Source organism: Apostichopus japonicus, chromosome 8 (genome assembly GCF_037975245.1).
Source record: "Apostichopus japonicus isolate 1M-3 chromosome 8, ASM3797524v1, whole genome shotgun sequence".
NCBI classification, from domain to species: Eukaryota; Metazoa; Echinodermata; class Holothuroidea; order Aspidochirotida; family Stichopodidae; genus Apostichopus; species Apostichopus japonicus.
In genome coordinates, this window is record NC_092568.1 from 9,272,143 (window position 1) to 9,291,812 (window position 19,670).

General features: G+C 38.7%; 1 protein-coding gene across 2 annotated transcripts; it reads right to left on the bottom strand.

Annotated features, from left to right (window-relative positions):
• Window positions 1-1,608: 1,608 nt before the first annotated feature.
• Window positions 1,609-19,239, bottom strand: LOC139970889 (synaptosomal-associated protein 25-like). Of its 2 annotated transcripts, none has more exons than XM_071976948.1 (8): window positions 18,951-19,239; window positions 13,091-13,235; window positions 11,133-11,174; window positions 9,747-9,795; window positions 6,133-6,250; window positions 5,592-5,726; window positions 4,265-4,409; window positions 1,609-3,739 (listed from the first exon to the last, which is right to left on the bottom strand). In XM_071976948.1, the coding sequence occupies exons 2-8, from the start codon at window positions 13,160-13,162 to the stop codon at window positions 3,671-3,673; spliced, it is 630 nt and encodes a 209-aa protein (XP_071833049.1). In that variant the 5' UTR covers window positions 13,163-13,235; window positions 18,951-19,239; the 3' UTR covers window positions 1,609-3,670. The 2 variants fall into 2 exon arrangements, with proteins under 2 accessions (XP_071833049.1, XP_071833050.1); XM_071976949.1 differs by lacking the exon at window positions 18,951-19,239 and adding an exon at window positions 13,493-13,692.
• Window positions 19,240-19,670: the final 431 nt, after the last annotated feature.

Below are 19,670 nucleotides of genomic sequence, written 5' to 3' on the forward strand. Positions count from 1 at the left end.
CAACTACAACATATACAGTAAGTATAAAAGTTCCATTGAATATTCATAGATAAATATCAGTTGTTACTTGATCGATTGCACTTATAAAATTCTAATGACCAAATTATCATAATAATAAATATTCATGAAACTTTAAAATGATCCACTGCAAGGCCAATCAAGTATCTCAGACAGTCAAATGATAAAATGTAATGATTTTTGTAGTCGTATCATCATTCCGTATCTACGGCTCTGATCGAGTAATGATAATAGCGCCACTTTAGTATACGCTATATCAGTATGTACATGTGCAATGAAGTGGGTTGTTGTAGTTAACTATTCGTGTTTTGAGATTTATTTTGGCAAACCTTTTTTATCGAAGTGTAATATTTGAATATAAAAAACATCCCAAAGACAACCAGTTGTTTTAATCTGATCGTCATGACGGCATAGCGTAAATAGGAGAGGAAAATTTGTTATTCGAAAATAATTTTAATCATCTCCTGGGACAAGAAACAAACAAATATATTTGACACGCAGAAACTTGGAGGCCTTTATTAAATTTACAGCATTACATATTTCTTGTAACGTGTCACATTAGTAGAAACTATAGGTGGGCGTTCATGTGTTCAAAAAACATGCACCAGCATTCACCTAAATTTGAACTGCCCTTTATGCCGCTTATGCCACAGGTTTCATGAAAATATATACCATCAGTTCTGTAAGCTTTGGAACCCAAGACGTGTGTTACAATATGAAAATGACACGGAAACGTATACTATATATGTTAATGCATAGCATAAAACCGATATCAGCAATATTGAGAGTGAAAGGGTGGTTTTAGCCAGATATTTTAATCTTTATATGTCATAGTCCAAGAGAACATTTGAGACTGGTAACGCTTCCATACTGATATCAATTGGGGTTTTCTAGATATTCACATTTAAAATATGTTGTATCTATGGAAGATCATTTTAAGGCTATAAATTGTTTAGGTCGTCGGCAGCGCCCCTGCCTGTGACTAATCTAGACCCACGATTGCGAGGGAGACACAGAACGATGACTTTGTACACAATTCACTGTAGCTTCATCTTGGCAGGTATGTTTATATTCGAAAAATCTGATGACTCACACAGTCACCCAAGTCACATCTGATGACTCACCGAAGTCACATTTGATGACTCACACAGTCACCGAAGTCACATTTGATGACTCACACAGTCACCGAAGTCACATTTGATGACTCACACAGTCACCGAAGTCACATTTGATGACTCACACAGTCACCGAAGTCACATTTGATGACTCACACAGTCACCGAAGTCACATTTGATGACTCACACAGTCACCGAAGTCACATTTGATGACTCACACAGTCACCGAAGTCACATTTGATGACTCACACAGTCACCGAAGTCACATCTGATGACTCACACAGTCACCGAAGTCACATCTGATGACTCACACAGTCACCGAAGTCACATCTGATGACTCACACAGTCACGGACGTCACCTCTGATGACTCACACATTCACCAAAGTCACAATTTTAAGGGAAGTATACAAAAAATGATTACCATCTTTGGCCAAATAAAATCACCACAAAATTAAGTTGTGAAATTAAAATGTATTAAATATTATGTACCATTTTTATTATTTACTAAAAACTTACAAGAACAAAAATATTCATCTCAATTCATTTAGTTTTTTAAATTATATACTAAGATATATATTCAAGCCAATGAGATATATATATAAAATGCAATCATATAAAAGCATCTTCGTGTGTCTAAAACAACTACTCCCAAACCATGACCATGCTAGTACACAATGGATGGTGACGTCATAGATTATTATTTTGATTTAATGACGTCAAAGACCCCTTATTATTATTGGCTACTTGTATAGACTCTCAATTAAGTAAATCGCTTACTTACGAATGTTAACATGTAAATTTTTTGATGTATGAAATTGATAATAAAAAGAATAAAAAACTGGTGATTACTCCCTGTTATTATTTATGCGTTTGACACAAGCGCTGTTACTAAAAGTGGTATTTATGTCGTGATGAATATGCATGTTATCTCTATTAATATAATTCATACACAGCGTGTCATATTTGAAACATGCATTTCAACAAATATACCATAACCATGGTGAAATAAAAAATGGAATGTGCGTGTGACTTGTTAATTGGTGGAAAAAAACTTCATAGTTTCCTTAAAAAACAAATCATCTTTCTTAAGGCTCAATAAGATGACGTCACTATATCGTGACGTAGCACCTAACCTCCCCCCCCCAAACCCTTCCGATGTACCCCTGTCAAGCTAAAGTACAACAATACAAAGAACGCAATACTGGATGTGTTTGTATAAATATCGGAAGGTCATTCAAAGGAAACTTCGTTTTATATCCTGTGCGAGCGTATTTCCTGTGCCAATACTGTAAGGCTATATATTAACAAATATTCCCATAAATTTATTGGTCGTGTATATTTCGACTCCTTCTAGAACTACATGACATAAATCGTAACATATTCAGTTTCATGTTGCTAGTAGTTCAATAAATAAGATCATTTCACTTTAAATCATAATAATAATAATAATATTAATCATCATCATATGTTGACTATTTGTTATTCATTTTGTGATTATTTTAACCTGATACATAACTTACAACAGAGAACTAACCATCTCTCTAAACCAATCAAATGCATCATATAATAAACGTCATGCCACTTTAAGTAATTGACAGGCGGATAACAGGAAAGCATCGGAATTGGCGGTTAAACGCTGTCGTTCATACCAAGACATGGTTTCACATACTGTACTTTGTAATAGTGAGTCCTCGTTTGTACTTGAAGTTTCTTTGTACGTGTACACATCCTAATGGATTTGTACTTGCATTTGTACTCGAAATCCAGGCTAGCATAGGTACCAGTGTAAAATTAAGTACTCGTAACAAAGCTTAGAGCATTGTACTCATAAAAAGCGGACTCTATACATGTACTCTTAAGATATTGCACTCCTACTACAATGAGTGATTCAGATATTTTCTAACAATAACATTGTTTGGAACACGTGATGCTTTCAAAACAACTAACTAAACTGTTATCAATGTTACCCATAAAATATGTTTAAAATAAAAATCAAACCCATGGTCGTCCACTTACTCACTGGCCCTTCCGTAATGGCCATTGCCCCTTCCTCAAGGAATCGGGGGGGGGGGGAGTGGGTTAGAATTTGGCTTCCCTTCTTTGAAATCCTGTGAACGGCCATCGATTTAACCTTCAACAAGTCTTTTTTGTAGTGAAAATCAAACAAATCAACACTTTCTCTTCAGATTAAGACATATGATGGTCTTACCTCTCCATTTCTAGGAATAATTTGCAGGATTGGAACCTCGAAATGTAACCGTTGAAAACTTGCAGCAGTTTTTTTTGTAAGTTTTTTTGTTTTTGTAGCAGGCATAAAAAATAGAATTCAATATTAATTACAGTATAACTAGCTCGAAACTTAATCTGCTCTAAGAGCTAATGAATAAACAAAAATGCGATTCTCCTTGATAATATATAATATATATTTCACGTACACGTCACAGTGACGTATTATTTGAAGTTATATTACTTATGGTAAATTCCGAATCTTTAATTACATTGTCTCTTCTTTGTTCAACGACGCCTTTGCGCTAATCTACTTGTTACGTAAAATATCCTTAGCTCTCTTATCCGCGGCCTCAATCCGATCTTTGTTTGCCAGTGCCTGTAAAAACAAACACAAAAAATAAAGCAATAAATAATAATAAATTAAAGAGTTTTTTTTTACAATTGAAAGCACAGGGCATGGTTTGAGTGGAAGCTCAGTAACCTGTTTTAGTGCTACTACGCTGGCGGTAGGTCCACCTGTGCAGAGTATTGGTTAACCCTAGAGATAACCCCCACGCCTACCCCTTGAAATTTTACAGAAGTTTTTTTTCTTCAAATCAGTCGTTTTTTTTTAATCGATCACATCTCATTCCCGTACAAGAATTCTTTAAAAAAAAAAAGTTTAAAAAATTACCATAGATACCTACATTATTGCGGTAGGAAATGCTGTCCATCAAAATACCGAACGACCATAAAATAGTCATTGTTTCACAAGGATCCTCACCCTTAAGACGAATGCCGCAATATAACGCCCACCCCCCCCCCCCCCTCCACCACGCTCTCATCCAAAGACAAGTATAAATACGCACATTACAAATGGCTACAGGATCTATACCAATGAGTAAGAAAACAAATGGGTTACCTTCTGGTTGGTTCGATCTATCTGGTTATTCTGCGTGTCTATTTCGTTGCCCATGTCTACGGCCATATTTTTGAGGTTACCGATGATGTCACTGACTGCGCCAAGGTTATCGTCCATCTCATCTTCTCGTGCGTCATTCGTTATTCTGAGGGTCAACAAAATTCCATCGGTGTCATATCTAGTTCTATAAAATCGCGATATTTTGGTACCGTTTTCTTATTACAACCACAGTTGAAATAGGATTAAATCTACAGCTGAGGATTCACAAATTCCGACGTTCACAATCCTACAGTAATCGTTCATATTATATACTGTGCCATGCCCAAATCTACCAAATCGCGATATTTTCAATACGGTTAAGCATCAATATGTAAATAGGCGGTTTATGGGTGAGATTCCACACAAGTTCATAGTACCTGTAGTAATCATAAATGAATCCTATAAAGTATATCGCGATGTTTCAATTATTTAAATTACACTGTTTTAGTGGAAATCATCCCTCAATTGAAAACATAAATTTAATTCTACATGAACTAGAACAGAACTGGAGTTTTACACACTGCACACTTTTATATATTGGAGTGTTAGCTCAGTGGTTAACGCCGGTGCCTTTCAATCATAAGGTCCCGAGATCGAGCCACTCCAAGATCAATGTATTTTGTCCAGTTACAGTGTTGTTGACAATTGACAATTCATAATCATGGACGTTAAATATGAATCTAAGAGACTGACTTCGGTCAGCTTGCGGCTTTGATAAGCCAATGATGGCATCTACGCGAGTTCCTGCTTGCATGCAGGAGGATCTAAAATGCATATATACATGCATAAATACATTTAGAACCTTTGTATGTTCAACAACATAACAAACATGCCAACAATCTGTTTTGACATCGGTATTTAGAAAACGTCTAACCGTGTGTCGCAGTCACCCGTTAATGGTGACTTATACCCAGTGGCGTAGGAAGGTACTTTTGAGTGGGGGGGCCGGCCTGGGGGAGGGGTCTAAGGGGAGGGGGTGTCCCCCTCCCCTTTGGAATTTTTTTGCATTTCCAGGTGGCCTTAGATGCAATTTGGTGCAATATAGCACACTTCAACTCCCACTCCATTTTTGTAAAGAATTTTGCATTTTCACCTGGCCTTAAATGCAATTTGGTGCTCCAAATGAGATTTTTTTCTCATTTGGAAATGAAAAAGGGGTTTTCTGACTTGCGGAGCGGGGGGGGGGGGCGGAATGATACTTCCGCCCCCATATTTTTCACTGGGGGGCTGGCGCCCCCCAGCCCCCCGGTTCCTACGCCCTTGCTTATACCGTCGTATCTCGACTTACCTCGTGACATACGATTTGTCGCCTTTTGCACCTGGACGGTTATCATCGATTCTAGGTTGGTTAGTTTTGACTTTACCATCTTCACTCGTTTTCCAGCCTTTCTTATAATTGTCAGTTTTCTCGTAACTTGAATGTCTATATAAAGGGAAATAAAATTGATAAATATTAACAGCAATCTATAGGATAATGAAAAAAAAAGAATGAAACCTTCGTTAAGAATGAAATGTATGGGTCTATAATATGCTACACCAGGCATATAGAGTAAAATGCATTTAAATTTTGAAAAGTAAAAACTTTTAAAAGGGATCTTTCTGTATGATGAAAGTATATCTACACCCTGATAATGAACAAAGATATAGTAATGGTAAACAAATTAGACTATTTTCGGAAAGTTCCTACAATAGGACGGGGACACGTGGTTCTCGGGACATCGGACATGGGACACGTTGTTCTTGGGACATCGGGCATGGGTATACATTTTTCTATTTTCAGCACAGGATCAATGGTAGTACATCTTAAAACGAACCAAAGAAGAACTTACTTATTCCATGGACAAACGCATAATCCACAGCACTTCTCTAAATCAGAAAGGTTTCTCTCTGCTTCTTTCATGTCAGAATTAATTTGATCTAACCCTCCTTCAATGCGGTCCAGTTTTTCTACGGATGGAAAAGGAACAACATGTTTATAGAGAAAAGATGCTCTGTAAAAAAAAACTAATAAAAACCTCCCTTGCTTAAGATTACAGGTACAAAATTTGTGTCGAAAAAAATGCTCAGCAATTTTGATTCTATGGCGTGCTTTACCAGGTCCGTAACCAGACATGCATGGGCACCGAGGAGCATTGTCCCCTACCCCAACCCCAGTGCAGACTACTGTGCCCCCCCCAACATCTGTGCCAAAATTATGTATACCAAAACAACTTCTCTTGTATTGTGCCCTCCGATACGTTGGTGGTGTCCCTCCCTAAATTGTTGTTGCCGTTTCCTAAATTGTTGGTGCCCCTTCCGAAATTGTCGGTGCCCTCCTTAAATTATTGGTGCCTCTCCAGCTCAGAGTTCATGGTTTGGTTACGGGCTTGGACTTCACCTAGCTATTACACTCGAGGATCTCCTCGGTGCGACCGAATTAAAATTCCTAGGACTTAAGGGCGCCCTCACATAACTGAAGGGCGCCCTCACTAGTCACTTTGCACAGCAGAGCGAAGGCCGCGCTATACGTATGTAGCTTTTCTACTGGATCTTGAACAAGACAACAGGGTGGAGAGAGGGGGGGGGGGGCGGTGAAGGTGACAGAGGAGTGGCAACGGAAATCAAATATTTTAATCAATACATATTACCGATGACTGTTTTTCCGACGGAAACTAACTCAATACACATTTACACGTAAAGGTTCACTGGTATAGGCTACTGTAGGGAACTATCAGGTTGTATGGCACTGCATGTGTCATCCAGTCGACGGGGTCTTTAGCACAGCTTCTAGTGCATGCGTGAGAATAAAGCAGATCCATGGCTTAATATAAAGACCGTCAAAGACTAAAAGAAAAACAATTTTCCACGAAGGTCACCTATATAGCTTGATACATAATGAAACACTCTGTGAGGGATATATACACACATCATGCATTCATGATAACGAATTAAAATCATGATTAAAAAGAGTGGTATAAGACACTACAGGAAATACTCGTGCACTGCACGAACATGCAAACAACAACACTCTAGGCATATCTATAAGGAATATGCATATTGAATTGCCATTTCTTTTTTTCTTGTCTCGCTTTGTCTTCTTTTGTCTGTTCTTGTCCGATCCGATCATAAGTGTCTTCTCATGTCTTGTGATGTTTTGTATTGATTTGTTTGCCTTACATACAAGTGTCCAATCTTGCCTGTGTTGTATTTTCTTATCATGCAGTAGCTTATGACGGTATCTAAAATTGAGGCGGGGGGAGGGGGGGGGGGGAGGTGGGCGAAAACCGGTTGGAGCATGGGGTCCTTACCAGTAGAATTTTCAGTTTTTTTAGATGATATGGTGTCTCAGGCATGGGACATTGGAAACATTTTACTGTTACTTTTATATCCGAAATTCTACTTTTTCTCAACTGTATACGAATTTAAGTGCTTCATCGATTTTTTTTTTCATTTAACGTCAAAATTTCGACATTGTGTCGAAATTTCTAAGAAAACTCGTAAATAAAAATATATGATGAGGTATGAAACGACAAACTTTTGCTTTACTGGCCCTCCTTTTGCTAATTCAAAGGATTCAGCAGAATGGTTTAACACTGCCTCCCTCGTTGAAAAGTGAGAAGTCAGAAACTTATTCCTGCCCGACGCCCCCCCCCCCTCACAATCTTTGAAAAGTGTTAGGAGGGGTAGTCGCCCCCTCTGCCCTCCCCATTTTCCTACGCTAATGTCTTGTACATTGGCCAATACGTTCCAGGCTGGTCAAAATATCTAGCAGCGCCTATGTACATACCTATTTTAGAAAACTTAATTAAAGCGTCAATTAACAAAGTGATATAGAGTTACGACTAGTACCTTTTACCCCTTGTTCGAGTTCTAAATCCATACTGATTTACTATAGTCTGTGTAACAAGTTTTAAAGACTATCGGAATTGCCATACAAATATGCTATACAGTCAAACAATGGTCAGTAATCCAGTAAGATTTCAATAAACACTTTACTGTCACCCTCATAGCATTTTGTCAAATTGAAACATGTATATGTCTAGTAAGTAAGACCTCCTCTGCGTCTAGAAAAATTATGGAGAATCAGAGCCTCTATAGGAAAGTACTTTTGAAAACTTCTAGTTATTTTTAGCGTACTAAAAGTTGTGGCCGATACTGAAGACCTTTAACAATACATTCCAGTTTCGCGTAACCAGTACATTGAGTATGACCTTAACAAGTTCTGCGAAAGACACACTGACTTATGCAGACATGTTGCCGACGACTGCTTTTCAATCTAGTTTCAAGAGAGACATTAGATAGAAACACGTTACATATACACGTCTACTTGTGGTTGGGAGGAGGGAAGTGGCCGATACGGGCCGGTGATCAGAACTGGTTTGTTGAATAATTGAGAAAATACTACTAGTATAATGGTCACCATGTCGTTTGTCAACTTGACCAAAGAACACGTGTAAAAGGTAATCCGCGAACATCAGCAAGAGATATAAGATAACGTTACTAACAGGACAACAGACAGACGCAAAGTGTGCAGGAAAAACTTATAGAAATGGTGTCATTAGTAAAAAGTGAAACAATCAGGGAGAAATATTCACATCAAACCATACCATACCTTATGAAGAAACTCTTCCAGATGACGATAAATTTGTGAAAGGAAAACACATCATAAAATCATAAGAGAAGAAACTCGAAGCAAATTATCATCTTTTCTGGGAGATAAATTCCTTTAACTTACAAGGGTGTCAAACTTGAGCAGAAAGACGCAAATTTCCAAAAAATATGGCGTGAAATAAAACAAACAACTATAAAGACTGTCATTTGGATATAATTACACAGATTCAAATAATTATTTGTTATCAATAAACTCAGTTGATTGTGTTGTTTATGTTGATCATGCTGTCTTGGTTGTTTATGTTGCTGATACATAAGTATATTGGCTTTGGAAATGTAAACAATAAGTTTCGGTCATTTGATTCTTACCCCCCCCCCCCCTCTTTAAATGGAAGGATTTTAATTTTGAGGCACGTTCTTGAGAAACGTGCGCCCTCCTCCTCTCTCTCACTCTCTCCACCCCTTCCCCCTCTCTCTACGCAGCCGTGCAGCTGGCTCCCCCCCCAGAAAAATGTTGAATTGACGACATATGATAAGTTGTCAATTCAACATTTTGCAGAAAAATGTTCAATTGCTCAGTTAAAGCAACTGAGCAATGAAACATATTTCTGATTTTGATAAGATATTATCTTGTTATCTTAACAATTTACTGAAAAATGTTGACTTACTGGGACAAAGTTTTCATATGTTGATGGTACTTTTAAGCTTCCGTATACACCTCCTGCAGTGTTTCAAAGCTTTTTCATCGACGTTTGAATAAGTTTGTAGATCGGATAATGTCTCTAATACTATACAACAAATTACTGTATGACGGGAAGTGGATGGGGGAGGGGGAAGGGGGATTATACTGTACCTCCTTGTTGGTCCAGTTCAGTCAGTGTCTTGATACCTACTTCTTGACTCTAGATTGGGAAAAGACGAAAACGAAAGGTAAACAAGATTGAGGAAATCCTACTCGAGACTTAGAAGGCAATTGAAAGTGGTTTTACAATTCACAACATCCTATTACACTAATGTTCGCATTTATACTTCCCCGGAATCAATTCAGAGGAGTGTATTTCCAGTTCCAAATTTAACAACATTTCGAGCAAAAGAACAACAAGAATGAGCAATCTGTTTCACTATATACCGAGAGTATGAATTTTCGACTTAAAACGACAAGATTCAATATTACAAGAGACATTCTATGTTTACTTGGCTATTGTTACAATTACTGAAGGGCCATCGCGTCTTCAACATGTAAACATTTCCGGGGTCACGTGTTACACCTTTACGTGGATTGAAACGATGGTACATGCGTGGAATGACAATGCACTTGAATGTAATTTTTTAGAGATTTGCATTATTTTACTAATATTTTAGGCTACACTTACTCTTATAACAAAACGACATTGTTGCTTAAAGAGTATAGAACAAATCAGTGATTAATTCAGTTTCAATGCTAAATAGTATAAACAATTATAACGCTAGAATTAAAACAAATTCTGTAGGCCAGGGGTGACCATGAAATTGACCATGACGGCCACACAGCGAATTTTTATAAGCAACCCGAGGGCCGCAACAGCCCAAAAGAAATTGGAAATATTTCATTATCTGGCAAATGGAAGATTTAAGTTTTAAATGCGCTTCAATGTTCCATCAGTTAGGCTGAAATATCCTATGACAAGTTGGGCCTATATACATATATACACCCCCCCCCCCCCAAGGAATATAAAGTTCATAGTTTTCCTTTCGGTCATTCAGTGAAATCCATTGTTTCGGTTCCTTTATGGTTCGATAAACATGTGCTCTGATGTTATAATGTTCCGCATGGATAAGGTTTTGAAAGCACAAGCTTCGACTGCTGGCTGGATGCGAACCAGTGGTCCTCATTTTACCTGACTGTGCTGTTGCATGGCTATTCCGAATTTCCGATAACTAAAAGTTTGCAAAATTAGTATAAAATTTATATAAAAATTCAAGTCAGACATAACAGTGTGTTTCTAGATTAGTCATGATAGTTTAACTATTCAAAAAATATAGGTTTTCCAATTTTTTTCTTAAAAAAAAAGTTAACATGCAAAAAGCAGATAATGTTGCTTGTTTCATGAGATATTAGAACTACATCTGAAAGAAAACACCTTCGTGACATTGGAAACCCTGAATCGAGATTAACAAATTCATACTTTATATTATAATTATCTTAATATAAAAAACAATAAGGCGACGTAAAAAGTAAACACAAATACTTAATCTGTACCTCTTCAGCCATTTGCAGCATTCTCCTGGTGCTATCCAGCGACTATACGGAAAAAAGGAGAGGAATAAAGTCATTGCTGTAACAAACCAAGTGAATTGGTAAAACTTAAACATGAAGAGGGCGAAGTGATGGGGGCGGGGGTTGGAGAGGGGTTAGTGGCTTGCCGAGAATAACCATTTACTGTGCCCTGAAAACGGAAGAAAATATACTGAAAAAGCTGATAAAATAATCTTTAAGCATATTCAACAATAAGAGGCTCGCGGCATACATCATAAACGATTTCACAGTCAAGAGTATAGGGGTATCCACTATTGCTGTCATTTAAGAGATAAAGGAACCGGCCAAAATTAATTAGTTTGGCTCTTAATCTTGGAATGCCTTAATTAAATTTCCTGCCAGAACAAGAAGAAAACATAGCTGAGTGATTTCACGCTGTTGGCAATGGAATTGTATGAGGCATAGAACTGAAGAATAACATTGTAGCAAGGGGCACATATACACGGACAAAAACAATATATGTATTTACACCAACGTATTACATAATGATAACGATAAATGATATTCGTGACTTCAAAGAGTGAAAAGTCAGTCTTGTTGACGGTGTCTACAATGATCAAACAATAAAGGAGACATTTCAGTTCCATTGTAATGAGTGGTTTATTTTGGGGCAAAATTGAAGAACTTTCAGAGAGTACAAAAATACCTTTTCTTGCAGAGATAACTTGACACACAGTAACGCTTTGATAAAGAATTAATGTCATTCAATTAGACCAATTTTTACGGATGTACCTACCACGCCCCCCCCCCCACTCCCTCCTCTCTTCAACCTCATCCAGGGTATATTTATTAGCACAACCTTAGGTTTAGACCTAGATATAGACCTAATTTATAGTCAACATAAACAGTCTCAGAATACACCAAGTTTGGCGTGTAAACTTTTATTTTGCTTTCTTGTGAGAGGATTCTCAGACCACCCCATCCCCCTTCCTATATTGGAGTCAGCTTAAGCGAGCCCAGGGCGAGCCCCACCCTTCATAAAGCCCTTCATTTGCCTCTGACCCTTCCATAGAGGTTCATGCTCCTTCCTAAATTTATCTTAATTGGGTGATTTTAGAATGTTATCTTTTTTTCAGAAATCCTGGGATCCGACATAGCGTTGCACATGTAAGAGATGAAAGAAGCGACAATCATTACAATACAGCAAGGGCGTAGGAACCGGGGGGGCTGGGGGGGCGCCAGCCCCCCAGTGAAAAATATGGAGGGGCGGAAGTATCATTCCGCCCCCCCCCCCCCCCGCTTCGCAAGTCAGAAAACCCCTTTTTCATTTCCAAATGAGAAAAAAATCTCATTTGGAGCACCAAATTGCATCTAAGGCCAGGTGAAAATACAAAATTAAGTTTACAAAATGGAGTGGGTGTTGAAGTGTGCTATATTGCACCAAATTGCATCTGAGGGCACCTGGAAATACAAAAAAATTCCAAAGGGGAAGTCAGAAAACCCCTTTTTCATTTCCAAATGAGAAAAAAATCTCATTTGGAGCACCAAATTGCATCTAAGGCCAGGTGATAATGTAAAATTATTTACAAAATGGAGTTGGTGTTGAAGTGTGCTGTATTGCACCAAATTGCATCTGAGGCCACCTGGAAATACAAAAAAAAATCCAAAGGGGAGGGGGACACCCCCTCCTCTTAGACCCCTCCCCCAGGCCAGCCATCAGTCTTCAGCCCCCCACTCAAAAGTACCTTCCTACGCCACTGCAATACAGTGTGTTTGAGAGACCGAGTTGTTGACGTATAATGACCTTTGACCGCCTCACGTACAACATAATAGCCCTTATCAATACATCGTATGTACAACATGTTTTCATAACTTGACCTCTGTTGAACAGAAATGACTTTTGACCAATTGACCGTTATTTCAAGTGTTATGGAATATACTTAAAGCAGACTACAATTTACCTGGTCTGTCACCATATCAGCTTTCTGCTGGAGACCCTCCAGATGACTTCTCATTTCGTCGTCGTTCGACATTCTGATTGGTGGGTTCAAAGGAACGGACGAATTGGATAAAAGACTCTACCAAAAGGTTTACCGGTATTGGGCGCTGTATAATGAAAAAAAGAGTATAATTTCGCGAGGTTAAAGATACAGTAGATGGCAAAAACCTCCATGAAGTGACTCATCGGATTGCTCACAAAATATCGCTATTGTAGGCCTATAATTACCACAATCGGTCACCCAAATGAGGGTATTTGACTGAGTTTCTCTCCAGTGCCGCAATTTAGTTTTTCTCACATTGAATGATATTTAGTCGTCTAATTTAACCCGCCTCAATAACCTACATGCAAACAATATACTTACTGAAGTAAAATATCAGGCAGATATGATCATAAAACAACCGTTATAAAACACACCAGTCCATGAACAATGCCTTTGTACACAGTCTTGCATGATAACACATATCTTTGTCAATAGCCCCTATAAATGTTTCAATATACGGTAACGCCGAAGAAAATCTTTCTTTAGGTTCTGTCTACAGCGATGTCTGTAACGACACTATTGAAACTTAGCATGGCTCTACAGTATATGTTGACTACACAACGGATATGAGAAACCACAGGACTTCCCCTACATTATAAATATTCATTGAGCATAGTTATGATTGTCGATCTTACACAAAGAAATGTGATACTTTTAATTTAGAAGTTATCACAATCATAGATTACACGCTAATTGATCTTTTTATACGACAGCTCTCACTTTCATTTAAAATGTAGCGTTAACTTTACAATATAGCTAAGAGCAGAACATCTGTTAACAGATACTCGTTAGTCCATGTGGAAGCCATGCAGTGTCAGTCTCGTATGAATGCAGCACAGCCATATATATGGACAACTTAACATAATGTTTTCTCTCAACGACATGATAAGGCGCTTCTTAGTTTGGGGATTCCCCGAGTGGGTATGTGAAAATTAATGCACATTATTGCTTCGTGATATTGTACTAACCCACCCACCCACTCTCTTCTATGTGGTACCCCTCCCTCTGTAAATGTCCGGGCAAGAGAGGAAGGGAGGGCAACTGAACGATGAAAACATGTCAGTCGCACAATATGAAGACTACAGTTATTGCGGGCATAGTGGGTTGGTCAGATGGGGAGGAGGGGAAGTTCGGTGTACCCTCGGTCATCACGTAGTTCTGCGACCAGGCATCGCCGGTAGCATACATTACGTCTCTGTAAACCGTGTTCAAGGACTGTAATTTCTCTGTTTGAATGGAGCTATCAAATGTTGTACCTGTAAAAGAATGGTACTACCTGAATGTCAAAATGACCCCTATTGAGTCAATGTTGGGCAAGGGAATGTTAATGCGTGACTATGTACACCAGACAGGGACATGGGGGAGGGGGGGGGGCGCTTGCGATAACTTGACGATTTTACCAAATCTAACGAGTGTCCCACACAGTAGGACTGCAATGTATCATATTAACCACGAGGTTGTTTCGAAAAGCGACCATCAACTAGGGCGAGTAACTGTTTGGTTTTTATTCTAACAGTTTTGTCGCCCCGACACTATTAGAGAAAATAAGAATGACATGCATAATGCTAATCGGACATGGTTCTTAGACATTTTCTTCATTAGTTATAATGCATCGTGACTGTAGTTAGCATATAATCATGTTCAGTAATTTCATGGGGTCTCAATATCGACATATTATCGGAAATTGATCAAAATCAATTAAAGAAGCTATACTTTACAACGGAACTTTGATGAGTAGAAGAATCTACAAAGTCTGTTTTAGCGGCGAATTTGGTATAGTTATGGCATCTATCTAACATAATATCGGTACCTTAAGACGGGTTCGGGCATTTCCCCCACTGCCTGCGTGATTTGTTATCTCTATAAAGCTGCCGTGGTGTGTGTTGCGGAGATTTACAGACAGAGGAAGGGACTACATATAGAAAAGCGGCAAATGTTCAGCGGCTTAGAAAAGTTCTAAAACAGTATATATAGGAAGCCGTCGGGTAAGTCTCATCAGTCTAGAACAGTAGCCTATGTAGGCTTAGTGGAAGAATTAGTCTAAAGGAAAGCAGCCTACGTGATCATTACACGATGCATGTTTACCTGCAAAGAACAGACTTAGTTTGCGTAAAGAAAGCAACCTATTTACGATCTTAATGATTTGTAAATGCGAGAGTTGACTTTGTGTAAACAAAGCTATACTTTTGGAAGGCCAAAGTCTCGTACACTTGACATTTTAAAATGTAGTAGATCAAGGGCCATTATAGGTAGGCCTACCCTCATTACAGTATATACTGATGGATCGATTACTACGCTTGTCATATACCGTCTATTCCAACCAGGCTCTTCAAGGTAGTCAGTATAGGACCCAAATTATAGCGCACTATAATTGCTAGAAGTTTGTTTTCAAAAAGTACTTTCCTGGAGATCTTTACTTTCCAAATTGTTCTCAGACATTTCTCAGAAACACACAAGATGACTGAATGTCCCTATAGTGAGGAAAATTTCCTCGAAGGTTGTAATAAAAACAGTTTAAGACTTTTGACCAAAGGTGACCATATTTGAATATCTAGCATATTTGGTGCCAATACAGCAAACCTTTAAATGGTGAATAAACGAATTGAATATTCATTGTGGTTATTATGTGAATACTGCAGTACAATGTTGTTAAGTCTGGAGGAAATGTGATAGACCGATAAAAAGCGTCGCTTTTTTTTTCATGTTATATATTTCATACCACTTTTATTTTACTTATTTTTTTGGGTCAGAAAGGACACTTTAAACATCTGAGGCTCGTCAATGAAGCTGGCGTGGCTGGACTACTTAGTCAAATGTCATCACAAGCGCTTAGTTGTTGACATGAAGTTAAAACAGAATTTGTTTTGGTTGAGTTGTAAATTTTTTATAAAACAATGCATGAGTACTAACATTTAGGCATACAATGATTAGCCGAGTTCATCATGTAGTACTTATAAGCTTTAAAGATCATTCCAGAGGTTTACCATCTTTTAAAGGTGAATATCTGAAAACCGGAATAGCTATATGTAGAAACATAGATATCAACACAAAAATCCTGCCTAAAGTCAGGTTCTAAGGATGAAAACTTAAATTCATGAAATGGACTTGTTTACATCTACAAATAAAACGCTGAGCTAAATGTTTTGAATACTGCCATTGCCTGATTGCCGTGAAAGAAATACAAAATCAAAACAAACATCAAAAAGTAATTATTATCCCAAAGTGACGTTTTTGGGCGTGATTGCTGTATAAACATGCAGGCTAATTTATTGTCTAAAACTACCTCAGAACCAATTGACATATAATTTAATAATTCTTGGGGGGATGGTCGGCCCATACCACCTACGTGGGCTTCAAAGACCCCTGGGTTATACCCCCCCCCCCTCTTTTTTAAAATCCTGGATCGGCTGTCTCGGGTAACGATGTCATTCATGTGCTGTAATTCACGTTTTTACAAACCAAATAGAAAAACGGAAAGGAAACATGATTATTTGGGTTTGTAAATCAGGTCTGTCCTTGCTTTCCCCATCACATATTTGATGTTCAAATTTTAGCATTATACCTTCGGTCTTCTGTACAATCTTCAACGTTTTAGCGAACTAAAAAATCGCTAAAAAATTATATAAAATACTCTTTTTTTCTGGAGGTTCCCACCTTGCGATTGTTAAAGTAGACCATAAAATGTCTCAGTGAAAAAAACTTGAGCGTGATATTAAAACTACTGGTAGAACTTTTAACTTGGGTGATATATTTCGTCCTTTTTTCGTTCTGATTTCTTTCTTTTTATTCCCTCACCAATCTCTGATGTCCAGGTCCGGATTAAGCTACTGCGGGGTCTGCATAGCGTTCAGTTAAGGAGCGTTCCACTTTCGTTTTCATGATTTCATCTTTGTGCAGCAGCTACGACGTCAGTTTCAAACACCTTCGTATTCATGCGTCGTATCTGTATCACATAGATACCACACTCCCATTAATTACTGTGTTAAATAATAACCCCAATTAAAGGTGATCATTGGCTCAATTCGCTAACCTTAAACACCCAGTCGTTCATAAAAGTTGAAGGCAGTATAGTACTATAGTAATAGAGGAACTGTAGAGTCACTTAATCGGAATTGATAGCTTGCAAGCATTTAGCGCGGGGCCCTCTAAAATGCGGAGCCCGTATAGCATATGCTACTTTTGCTACTAGGTTAATCCGGCACTGCTGATGTTCCGGTTTTTTTTTGTTTTTTTTTGGCTGGTCTCCTCCAGGATTTAAGGCAGGGTGGGCAACCTTTTAGAATGAATGGGCCAGATATAAGGAGTGAACAAATTGACTTGGCCGCACCTAAACAACGACCTTCTCTTGATTTCAAACCTTTGATTCCGAGGACTTTCAAGCAATAGGTGTGTGTTCTTAATCTGTATTCACAAAAAACATCATGTCAATACAGTACAGTTGATAATTAATGGTGATAATAGGCCTACCTGACAGCATCATTAGTGTCGATCAATTCTAAGCAGCTAGCTCGTGTTTTGTGATTTATTTTCCCCCCTTTTTCTTGAGACATCTCATGGGCTGCAAAACAAATCACTGGCTGGCCGAATGTAGCCCGCGGGCCGTAGGTTGCCCACCCCAGACTTAAGGGGACGACGTTGTCTTCTGGCCTATACAATCATCTAAAATAATTCGAGGAACTTAAGTTGACGTGACAATGAATAAATTAGGGTTTGAATTTAAGTTGCATATACATTTATTGTGGTGCATGAATGTCTTTTATCATAGAGTATTGGAACTTTATTGACCTATATGGATCTGTACAGAACAGTTGCTACACGAATTCCATTTACACATGCATGTGTATCAATTCCGCAATTCCTTATGCAGTACCGTCGATGACAGATACAATTCCCGCTCAGGGCAGGGGCATCAGGTGTTAGGTGATCAGATCATTAGGATGCGGAATCAGAACGTTGATGGGATCAGGATGGGGCATCAGAAGTTAGGGGATCAGGATAAGAGAAGCTCAGTATGACGAGGGGTCATGATGACAGATGGGGATCAGGATGAGAGTTGAGGATCAGAACCAGGTGGCTAGGGTGAGGGGTTCAGGGTGAGGGGAACAGGATCAAGGGTGGTCAGTATGAGGGGGTAAGGATGATGATAGAAGTACAATAGGAGGGGGTTAGTATGACAGGTGGGGGATCAGAATGGGCCTGGGATCAGAACTTGGGGGTTAAGATAAGGCGTGATTAGGGTGGGAATGGGGCATCGGGACGATAAGTGGGGATTAGGATCGGGTGGGGACAGGAGAAGCGCTGCCTTGGAATACTAAAATCTGTACTTAACTTGAGTTGGCCTTGTCTGTACAAACATCTTTTACAGAGTGCTTTTTTACATAAATGGAAGTCAATAATTTTCTCGATACAAATGTAATAGCATACTGTAGTCTGAAGCAAGACGTTCCACCCAAACCTAAATCTACATTACATTTGTCCTGATTTTTACTCAGTTTGTTAAGACAATGAATAGTGTAGTAATCTATAGGCCTAGATCAATTGTAAACACGTTACATTGTGTAACACCCAAACAGGAAAACACAATTAGTGTAACATGTAACACGTATTACTACGGGTGCACATCAACACGATATTGTTGTGCATGTACGTGTGTGTGTGTAGTATACAACAGATCACTGAAAGATACATGGCTCTGTGTACAGTTTAACTTGATAGTTTTGAAAAGTTTGAAATGGTTAGCAAGTGTGTAGTAAAGGTACAATAACAAAGTTGAACATACCTGGTCGCTCCTGTTGTTAGTGAGTTAAGCAATCACTTGTATTGACAATGGTTATGGGTAAAAGCACGTCGTGTAAAAACCTATTCAATATCTTTGCTTGCAACTACAGCGACACCGACCTCCGCAGAAGGTTCAAAACAAGTGCTATGAAAACCATTGATCTGTCAACATTGCAAGGTACCTCGTTGCACCTCATGCAGTGGGTTTGCAAACTGGCACGGTTGAGCAAAGAAAAAGCGGAGGTGTTTTAGTACGTGACCTTTTCATGTCAACTTCAGTGCGTGGTTTGTCATTGTGTGTTCAACTATACACAAGGTACATAGTCAAACTAACAAATACAGGGGGGCGTATCATAGTTGAATCAAATTTTGCAAGCCTAAAAGTTTTCGTTCTCGATGGGATACCCACTTGGCGTAATTTATTTTCTTTCCGTCGGCTCGAGCACCACACTGGTTATGCCACGGTGTTTATAGTTCACCGCCGGGTCAGACGGAGGGGAGGGGTATAGGAGGGGAGGGGTATATATGGGGAATTGACAGGCGCGTAGCCAAGGGGGGGGGGGCGAAGGGGGCAGCCGCCCCCCTTGAGCATATTTTTTTTTTTTTTTTTAAATGTTTTTATGATATCGCTAGTATTTTCAAAAGAGAAAATGCTAAGATGCAACTTACAAGGCCTGGGAAGGGCCATTTCCAGCGATCTGGGAGGCATTTTCAGCCAAAA

Excerpts from the sequence above, each read along its gene's own strand:
- LOC139970889 (XM_071976948.1), bottom strand. The coding sequence starts at position 13,162 with ATGTCGAACGACGACGAAATGAGAAGTCATCTGGAGGGTCTCCAGCAG. Across the intron at positions 11,175-13,090 it reads CTGATATGGTGACAGACCAG|TCGCTGGATAGCACCAGGAG; the intron begins GTAAATTGTAGT and ends TTTTCCGTATAG. Across the intron at positions 6,251-9,746 it reads TGAACTGGACCAACAAGGAG|AAAAACTGGACCGCATTGAA; the intron begins GTACAGTATAAT and ends TTCCATCCGTAG.